This window comes from Trypanosoma rangeli (assembly GCF_003719475.1).
Source record: "Trypanosoma rangeli strain AM80 chromosome Unknown Tra_15.4_contig_00422, whole genome shotgun sequence".
Classification (NCBI taxonomy): Eukaryota; Euglenozoa; class Kinetoplastea; order Trypanosomatida; family Trypanosomatidae; genus Trypanosoma; species Trypanosoma rangeli.
The window spans coordinates 2518-11307 of NW_021706167.1; the positions used below are offsets into that span (position 1 = coordinate 2518).

The window sequence follows — 8790 nt, forward strand, 5'->3', positions numbered from 1 at the left end:
AGTCATTCATAATCCACCAAAACTTTTCCCTTTGCGTGCCTGCGCCGCTGCTACTGAACAAAGTTTATTTTTTCCTTTCATTTTCTTTCCTTTCCTTTCCTTTCCTCCCCCCACCCACCCAACTACTCCACGCTCAGGCAGACACCCACGCGGGGAAAAATAAATAAATAAAAAGAAAGAAGTAGAGGCACATCTGGACAGATCACATGTTTTTATCTTCCCTCCCCTTCCCTTTCCAAATTTATATGCACGCATCTTCCAAAAACAAAATACCGTCCCAGCTCCCGTGCAACCTCCCCCCCCCCCCACACACACACACCGCGGACAAAGGGCACGTGTATACATACATGCCACGCCACCGGCCGCACCCACGCGCCCTCTCTGCGGTTTCGTCCCCCTCCAGGCAGAAATATAAACGTGATTACACACGGGGCCCACACAACGCACAGCAATTGCACAAATTTAAGTTCCGTAAAAAGAAAGGGGGCAGGAGGCGTGGTGCATTGCCGGGAAGGTGCGGAAGACAGAGAATAAATACAAATAAAAAAAAAAAAAGAATGGAAGGAGGGATTCATATACCGTGAGAAAAGCAAAAAAAAAAAAATAAGTTAGCTGCACAATAAAACAACAACCAGAAAATTAAAAAAAAAAAACAAACAACAACAACAACCAAACAATGTCCTACGAACTATATGTGGCTCCCATTGCAGGGGTGAGAGGCAGACTGTCATTTCCCCCACCAGTAGCTTTGCCTCCAGAAAAACAGCGAACTACGGCTTGTACAGGGCAATGATGTGCGGAAATTTGCACGACTGCAGCATACCGTGTAGATCACTCATATGTTCCTGGACGTTCTTTGGAGCCAATACAAACTTTACAAGAAGCATTCCAGCGAACTCAAAGGTCAAATTCTCAACCTGCCTCGCATCCAGGCCAGTTGCCTCAACGACATCCTGCGTGAAGGACTGTGCAAGCTCACTGCGTTTCTCATTCAAAAGATTCTCCCACCCCCGACCGCGGAAGTGAACTGTGTGCTTCGTCTTCAAGGCGTTTCTGGAGGCCATCGATCCGTCCCTCTCTGACACCGAAGCATGCTTCCCCTTGCGTTGGTGCTCCGTTCCCTCTGGTCTCTTTCCCTCTTCCGGCCAGGGCCCAGGCTTAGGCTTCGTCGCCCCCGTCTGCGGCTCCGCACAGAACGGTTGAGTCGGCAGCGCTGCTGTTAACGTTGCCCCTGTAGGCACAGCAGGGACGGTGTTGTGGTTCGTTTCTGGTGTTGCCTTCGCCCCACGGGGCAACGCATTTGCTCTTGCGCGCAGCTCCTCCGGCATCGCGTGCCAGATGCCCCTGCAAGGATACTCCGTACTGTTCGGTTTCATTTGCTTGGAGTATCTTGCGGTGTCTTAAAGAGATCTATTGGGGGCTTGGCCTGGATGATTCGCTTGCACTGCGCAGGGGATGGAGAGCCCAGGGTAAAAGACAAAGAAGCGAAGTGGAGGCAAGTCCCCATGCGGGAGGCACAGTCTGTGAGGATGGGGGCAGCCACGAGGAAAGGGCGCAAACCCCCAACACGGCTCCGGTGGCAAGTCAGGGAGCAACGCACAGGCATTTTGTGCAATTGGCAAGAGAGTAAAAGACACAAATAGGCGGCCGCGCAGAGGCAGCACGGCACGGAAAAGAAAAAGAAACAAGACCCTGAGAAAACCCAACAACCATCGTCACACTCACGCCCCGGCATTATCCATCCCTCGTCAAACACTACTGCGCCCTCAAGTTTTGGCTTCACGCCTCTTCCACTGCGTGGCAGGCACTCAGGCAGGTGCACGCCCTCCTCTCTATCTATCTCTGCCTTTCTACTGTCACATACGCGCAGAGACAGATATGCATGCGTGTGCGGTGCCTGTCTCAATGCCGCCTTCCCGTGCCCCGAGAGCATTCGTTAAGGTTGCCACTTCCCCTCTCGTCGCCACCGCCACCGCCACCGCGTTCCCACACAAACGAAGCAACAAAAATACGGCAAGCCGACGCTCATGCACAGTCACAGACACACCGTGCCCCGGATAGGAGGGAACGCACGTGTGTGCATACCCACACACCATATGCATTCAACCATAAGCATAGAGGCAGCTGCACATCAAACAAAATATAAAAACAAGCAGAGAAACAATAAAATGACAGGAAAAGAAACTCACCACATTGTACTTCCCTTGGCACTCGGCGTCGTTTAGCTCACGGTGTTCTCTGACGATGCATGGAGGTGAACGATGATGGTGCACAGGAAGGAGTACGACCAAATAATGCTGTGCTGGCGCGCTGTACCTCACACCCATCTTTGCAATGGAGAATACAGATCTGCACAATGAGCATTCTCTCACGCCCCAACCTGACACTCTCAATGCGGCGCCCCCTCTAGTCATCATGCCTCCACCACACCCCCAATGAAGACTGCCATGAATTCGTTGTGGCGAGACGCCAAAACGGATCCCCGCCCAAAGTCGTACAATTGCACGGTGGGCGCTGCGCGGCCCAGGCCTGGCTGCCTTGTTAGACAGGCCATATCCGCCTCGGCCCTCACTGCTGCGCTTCCCAGCAGCTGTCGGCCTTCCACCCGTGTGCTCTGCCCCTGCCTCGCTCCCCGAGTGGCGACGGGCAGTTCACGGCGCCTGACTGGAGGCCACCCCCTGCAGGATCATCTCTCATGATGACTGGCCCTCCAGAGCATTCGGTCAATTGAGAACACGGTGGTGTGGTGGGAAAGTGCAGAGCACAACCAAGACACGCACTGGGCGCTGCTGCCGCTCCCAATCGAGCAGGCTGCGTTACGGGAACCCCCGCCCGCTCGCAAACATGCCCACAAAGCGTCTTCCTCGACACACCCCTCACAACGACTGTGCGACGCACACACACACACACACAGTTGGTGTGTGTCTGCCCGTGTATTTCCACAGGTGCAATGACGAGAGCAGCAAAATTAAAAAGCGTCATCCAGGCAGAGTGCACTCCATTTTAACTTGACGCAGTAAGCACAGAGTGAAGGGACGGGGAGAACCGCGGGCCGTTCGACTCTACCTATCCATTGCATAATGCAACAGGCCCGAGCTGCGCAGCAGCGAGGCAAAAAAAACAAAAACAGAAAAAAACAAAACGAGATGCCGAGGGGACATCTTTGAGTTACCACATTCATATCCGCACGGTCAGCTACACCCACCACCAGGAACGCCACCCGACGCCTACGCAAACATACGCATGCAGCGACGACCGGGGCACAAACTACAAACAGCATACAAGCGTGCCTCCAAGCACAGCACACGTACAGAAGCCTCCCCCGTGTAGTAAAAGAGAGAGAGAGCAATAGCGACATCTTCGTTTAGTGGAACTCTTCGAAAGTAGAAAAAGCAACCCCACAACTCCTTCAACAGTATAAGATGCAAAAACAATAAAAAGAACACCATATATATATAAACAATATATATTTATATAAAAAAGAGAAAAAAAAGGGTCTCGCCACGCTGAACAAAAAAAGAAAAAAAGAAGTAATATATGAGGAAGCAAACACGTGTGCAGCACAACAATACGACTGGGAGTAATAATAACAACAATGAAGTCCACATCTGCAAGGTTTTGTTCCGTGCATCCCATTGTAGTGTTCACGTCCACTGGTAAATATGTTACCATCAGTTGTCAGTGTTTTTCTTGCTTTTCTTATCGTTATTTTCCTCCGTGTTGTCATCGTTTTTGCTTTGAAGTCGCCGCTGTTCAAACGGAGGTATTTTGGATGCACCCCCACACCCCACACCCATTTGAAGAGCGAAGAGAAAGAGAGTGCGTGCATGTAGGAAAGGCCCGTGGCCTCCCGCCACTACGCTTTTGGGTGTTAGTTGCATAGGTGCGGGGGAGGGTAACTACGCTGAGGCGTTGTACCACATCATCTTCACGCTTCACTTCGACAAGAAGCGGTGCTCCCGGTAGAGCGCACTGGTGCGGGGGAAGTTGTACGTCTGCAGGGCAACGTGAACGCCCCCGATTGTGTCCAGGTGGTCCTGGGGACGCACCATGAAGGTCACAACAAGCGTGTCCAAAACGGCGAAGGTTATGTTCTCAATCCGCTTCATGTCCAGCCCACTCGCGTCGACGATGTCCTCGACGACGGCCGCCTCCAGCGCGGCACGGTGCTTCTTCAGCACCGACGACCACTTGCTGCCGCGAAAGTGGAGCGAGTGCTTCGTCCTCCAGCCCTTTGTGGCATTCACCGACGAGGATCTCTGCACCATCACCACATCGCCGTCCTCACGCGTGTCCTTAAAGGCCACCATCTCTGTCTCCATTGACCCTTGCCTCGGCGCGGAGACCTCCGACATTGCCCCGTACTTGCCGTTGGGTGGCACATTCAGAGGCCCCGCCGCCCACGCACTCTCCGCATGCAGGCGCCTCTGTGAGACGCCGTTCTCGCAGGCCGCGTGTACGCGCTCACGCACCTCCCCGGGCATTCGGTGCCAAACATAACCTGGGCGACCTTCGCGAAGAGTAGTCATTTACTTACCGCCTCGCCGCTTGATTTCCGCAACTCTTTTGAAGCTCGTCGCAAAAAGAAAAAAGAAAAACAAAACAAAGCTGCCGTGTTCTTCACTCTTCGCTGGGGCGTGGGAGGCTTGTGCGTAAAAATGTTACTCCTTGCTGGGGGCAGATATTTTGTGTCCGGTGACGGTGAAGGCTACACACCCGTGTAGAGCGTCGAGCGAGGCCAAAGGAACCGTTCAGCAATGAAAGAAACATATGGGAGGAAGAGGAGGAGACGATGGCCCAAACACACAGAAACGCACATACATGCATGCACAATGGCACACACACACACACACAACTGCACACCGGCCAATAAACAAAGCGTCAAACACAATGTCGGAGGACCATCTGTGATAACGCAGGCGCTGACAGCATGCGTCTTTGCATTCTTCCCTTTTTGCCTCCCACCACCCCCACCCCCTCCCACACCGGTAAACCCTCCCTCGCACGAACGCGGGGATCCTAAATGACCCCGAAGCGTCATTGCTTATCATCTTTTGCTGACGCCATGGCTATTGACGATGACAGCGATAAAAGCCGTTCAAGTCTCTTCCACTTCCTCGTGCTTTATTCGTCGCCGCCGAGTCCCTTTCTCCCTTGCATCCATCCAGTCTTTTTTTTTCTTATTTCGTCCCCACTCTTCTGTGTTATTTTCAGTCGTTTTCTTTCCCTCACTCCCCAGGCGCGCAGCCCCCCCGCCGTCAACGCCGAACCGTCATCGGTCGCTGTGGCATGTCCCTTTCAAGCACCTCCCGGCTAGGGACCGCTGCCACGCTCTCATCTAGCATGGTCGCAATGTTTGCCACCTTCACGTTTGCCGCCCTCTCACCGGGTTGCAGCTCTCCGCCCCTCTCACGCTGCTTCTGCGCCTTTTCTCGTTCATAGTCCATCATGCGGCGCAGCAGTTTGCTGTAGCTCTCAAACCACTGAAACTCCTTTGTGGTGTAGTCGCAGAATTTACCCTCGGGGTCCATGAGGTACATGATGATGGAGTGATCCACGAGGTAGTCGTCCTCGCTCATAGCCTCCTCGTCAGGGATGGCGAAGTACACCCGGTACTCGCGCGCAGCCGCCTCCACCTCCTCTTGCGTCCCGACAAGGCCGAGAATGCGTGGGCTAAAGTCGGCCAGGTACTCGCGTATCTTCTCCGGCGTGTCCCGGTGCGGGTCAAGGGAGACAAAGATTGGCTGCCAGTAGTCGCGGCCAACCTTCTTGTCCAGGTGCTGCACCACACGGCTCATCTTCGCCATCTCCTCCGGGCAGACGTCCGGGCAATTGGTGAAGCCAAAGTAAATGTACAGCCACTTACCGAGAAAATCCTTGTCGGTGTACCGGCGGCCATCCACACCGACCAGCGAAAAGGGGCCGCCGATGCTCGGCCCCTCCGGACTGTCGAAGGCCTTCACCGCCCGCAGCCTTGGATCGAAGCGCAGCTGCTCCCGCCGCACGCGAATGGAAATGACAACCGTCAGCACCCCAAGCGAAAGAAATAACAGCGCCCATAACATCCAGACGGGGTTGTCGCGCGCGTCGGACAGGCGCTGGCTAATCGACCTAGACGCATTCAGCTCCGCCTCTTCACGCTCAATGTAATCCTGCATGGTAAAGATCTGTGAGTCCTTCGCCTCAGCAACGCGGATATGAATGGGTTTTGACTCATCAACCACGTCGATATCTTTGCCGCGACCGCCTTCGCCACCACCAGCGCCACTCGCTGAGCGCACCCACGCACACACCGCGGCGCCGTCGCGGCGACGCCACACCGCTGTCAACGTCACTCTCATCCCTGCTCGCGTGCCGCAGCCGGGCACCCACAACCGATAGTACGCCCGTTGCGAGCACTGCAGTGGTGTGGTAGTAACGCCGCATAGGGTGCGGCTCGCAGCAGGCAGCCAACACCGCATCCTAAGTCTCTTATATGCTTTGTATCCCTGATTTCCTTTGCCGCGTGCAGACAAAACAGTTCCAGGCACCCTTCACGCCCAAAGACACACAGACACACAGCCGTCCACTTCCTACTATGCCTCCCTGCAGTCGCCTGAGCGACGACACCCAATCGAAGTAGATTCTAGCTGACGGCGTGCCGCGATGCCAATACGGAAACTGGCGACAACTCTGCGCATCCCGCGTGTAAAAGACAAGGGGAGGGTGGAAGGAGCGCAAAGAAAGCAACAGAAAAACAAAATGTAAACATGGCCACTTCACACATAGACCAGTGGAGCACAAGAGCGAAACACCGAGGCATACACACACACACACTCGCATGCATACATGGGCCTACAATGGAATACAGCGGCAACCACATTCCCCCACCCCCACCCACCACATCCCTTCCCTTTTTCCTTCTGCATTTTCTAAGCACAATACTAACGAAAGGACCACGGGTAACGTATGCGTGCCTCGTAGAGTAAGCTTTGATAAAATCACACAGACGCTATAAATAACGTCATAGGGGGCGCCAAAGTAGGCCATGGAAACATCATTTGTTTCACTCCATCGTTCGTTATGTCTCATCCGTTTCTTTTCATCTTTACTTTTTGGCGTGTTTGTTTGTTTCGGCTTTGTTTTTATTATTATTATTAGTGGTGAGTGGGGGTGGGGTCTTCCTCATCACCCTCCCCCGTCTCCTTTCGGTCGCTTATAAATGCATCTCTCTCCCCCCCCCCCCCACCCTCCACACTCCACCTTTGCGCTCCTCCAGCAGCCTTGCATGTGTCCCTGCCCGACTGCTAATCCGTCGCTGCAGGAGGGAGGAGGGCGTCCGACTGAAACGCAACCAACGACATGTGAAGTCGGGGGCGAAACCACACATAAACATACAAAAACAAAAACAAAAACAAAACAAAAAACAAGTAAAAAAAGGCTATTGACATCACATCACGTTACTTCCTATTCCCCTTTACCCCTCCTGTATTGTTGTTGTTTTCCTTCCCCTCCTTCATTTTTCCCTTGTTCTTACCATGTTTGCTTTTCCCCCGTCTTGAAGTGTACTGCATTCCTCGTCCCCACCACATCACTCTGCGTCCGTGCGTCTGAATGCACCTTCCCCCCTCCCCACAGGCATCCACTCGCCACCCGGCAGGAGGAGGGGGGCGGGAGGCTCGCATCAACGCAAAGAAATAACATAGACAGGCAGCGAGTGGAAGTATGCGTGGGCGCTGGCAAACCCCGGTAGTCTAACACAATACATACACATGTATATATGAGAGGATCACCAGGCACCGGTGATACTTTCACCTTCTTCAGCGTATCTTCTTGAGCATCCTTATTTTTTTCATCCCTTCGTTTTTTTTGTTTTCTTTCCTTTTCGATGAAGAAGATGGGTGGAGTTTTTTCTTGTCATTTCATTCTTTTGTTTTTGTTTTATTTTTTTTAATTTTTTTTTATTTTTATTTTTTTTTTCCTCACCACATCCCATGCCTTGTTCCTTGGCTGCGTTGCGTGGATGTGAGCCTTCATGTCTTCTTCCTTCGCCGCAACCTCGCACCTCATTTCTAACACCCCACAATGGGGCGCCGATGAAGCCGAAGCAAGGCAGAGGGCAACGCGGCCCCCACGCACGCATACGTGCACACCGCTGCAGTGGCTACAACTCCCGCTTGTGGCCATCGGGGTGCTCAGCCGCCTTGTGATCGCCCCCGGTCGCCAGTTCAGGCTTTGCCCCGACCTCCAGTAAACCCTGCGCATGATCAACGGCACCGGACGCAACTGCGGCTGGCTCAACCACGGCAACGTCCAGCGCCTCTTCCACGTATTCCTTGGAGGCATGCTCAGCAACGTCCAGCGCCTCTTCCACGTATCCTTGGAGGCATGCTCAGCAACGTCCAGCGCCTCTTCCACGTATTCCTTGGAGGCATGCTCAGCAACGTCCAGCGCCTCTTCCACGTATTCCTTGGAGGCATGCTCAGCAACGTCCAGCGCCTCCTCCACGTATTCCTTGGAGGCATGCTCAGCAACGTCCAGTTCATGTTGTGCATCTTCGTGTGCTTTCGCCGCCGCCTCTGCTGCTTCTTCTGCCTCAGCCTGTTCCGTTATTTGCAACCTACTTGCCTCCAGCAGGGTCTCGAACCCGGCAGGGACCCCCAAGTGTTGAAGAATAGGATAGCCGTAGCGCGCCTCGGGACCGTATTCGTTGCGTACTGTTGCAATCTCCACTTTTGGGCGTCGGTAGTTCTCATCGTCGGTTTCACCCTCTTCACTGTCGTCAGCAAAGTCCTCGAGTTTCTCCAGCAA

The 8790-nt window shown here is 53.7% G+C and overlaps 6 protein-coding genes across 6 annotated transcripts in view, besides 9 other annotated features; all 6 read right to left on the reverse strand.

Moving 5' to 3' along the window:
- Positions 1–70: 70 nt before the first annotated feature.
- Positions 71–106: a microsatellite.
- A 423-nt stretch (positions 107–529) lies between these two features.
- Positions 530–558: a sequence feature (A-rich).
- Positions 559–770: 212 nt separating this feature from the next.
- Positions 771–1376, reverse strand: TraAM80_08490 (putative mitotubule-associated protein Gb4; the record flags this gene model as incomplete). The annotated part of the gene is made up of 1 exon (XM_029385240.1): positions 771–1376. One exon carries the CDS (start codon positions 1374–1376, stop codon positions 771–773), a length of 606 nt encoding a protein of 201 aa, XP_029234914.1.
- TraAM80_08491 (uncharacterized protein) lies at positions 1373–1933 on the reverse strand (the record flags this gene model as incomplete). The annotated part of the gene is made up of 1 exon (XM_029385241.1): positions 1373–1933. The coding sequence occupies one exon, from the start codon at positions 1931–1933 to the stop codon at positions 1373–1375; it is 561 nt and encodes a 186-aa protein (XP_029234915.1).
- Positions 1934–2892: 959 nt separating this feature from the next.
- Positions 2893–2913: a microsatellite.
- A 200-nt stretch (positions 2914–3113) lies between these two features.
- Positions 3114–3142: a sequence feature (A-rich).
- A 305-nt stretch (positions 3143–3447) lies between these two features.
- Positions 3448–3477: a microsatellite.
- A 458-nt stretch (positions 3478–3935) lies between these two features.
- Positions 3936–4484, reverse strand: TraAM80_08492 (putative mitotubule-associated protein Gb4; the record flags this gene model as incomplete). The annotated part of the gene is made up of 1 exon (XM_029385242.1): positions 3936–4484. One exon carries the CDS (start codon positions 4482–4484, stop codon positions 3936–3938), a length of 549 nt encoding a protein of 182 aa, XP_029234916.1.
- Positions 4485–4580: 96 nt separating this feature from the next.
- Positions 4581–4607: a sequence feature (A-rich).
- A 191-nt stretch (positions 4608–4798) lies between these two features.
- Positions 4799–4863: a microsatellite.
- A 395-nt stretch (positions 4864–5258) lies between these two features.
- TraAM80_08493 (putative electon transport protein SCO1/SCO2) lies at positions 5259–6461 on the reverse strand (the record flags this gene model as incomplete). Its single annotated transcript, XM_029385243.1, has 1 exon — positions 5259–6461. The coding sequence occupies one exon, from the start codon at positions 6459–6461 to the stop codon at positions 5259–5261; it is 1203 nt and encodes a 400-aa protein (XP_029234917.1).
- Positions 6462–7375: 914 nt separating this feature from the next.
- Positions 7376–7405: a microsatellite.
- A 433-nt stretch (positions 7406–7838) lies between these two features.
- Positions 7839–7866: a microsatellite.
- Positions 7867–7929: 63 nt separating this feature from the next.
- TraAM80_08494 (uncharacterized protein) lies at positions 7930–8325 on the reverse strand (the record flags this gene model as incomplete). The annotated part of the gene is made up of 1 exon (XM_029385244.1): positions 7930–8325. One exon carries the CDS (start codon positions 8323–8325, stop codon positions 7930–7932), a length of 396 nt encoding a protein of 131 aa, XP_029234918.1.
- A 263-nt stretch (positions 8326–8588) lies between these two features.
- TraAM80_08495 (uncharacterized protein) overlaps positions 8589–8790 on the reverse strand; it is a gene marked incomplete at both ends in the record, with an annotated part of 2319 nt that continues 2117 nt past the window's right edge. The window contains one exon of the mRNA XM_029385245.1: positions 8589–8790. This exon is cut by the window's right edge and continues 2117 nt beyond it. Within this exon, the coding sequence (XP_029234919.1) occupies positions 8589–8790 (202 nt within the window).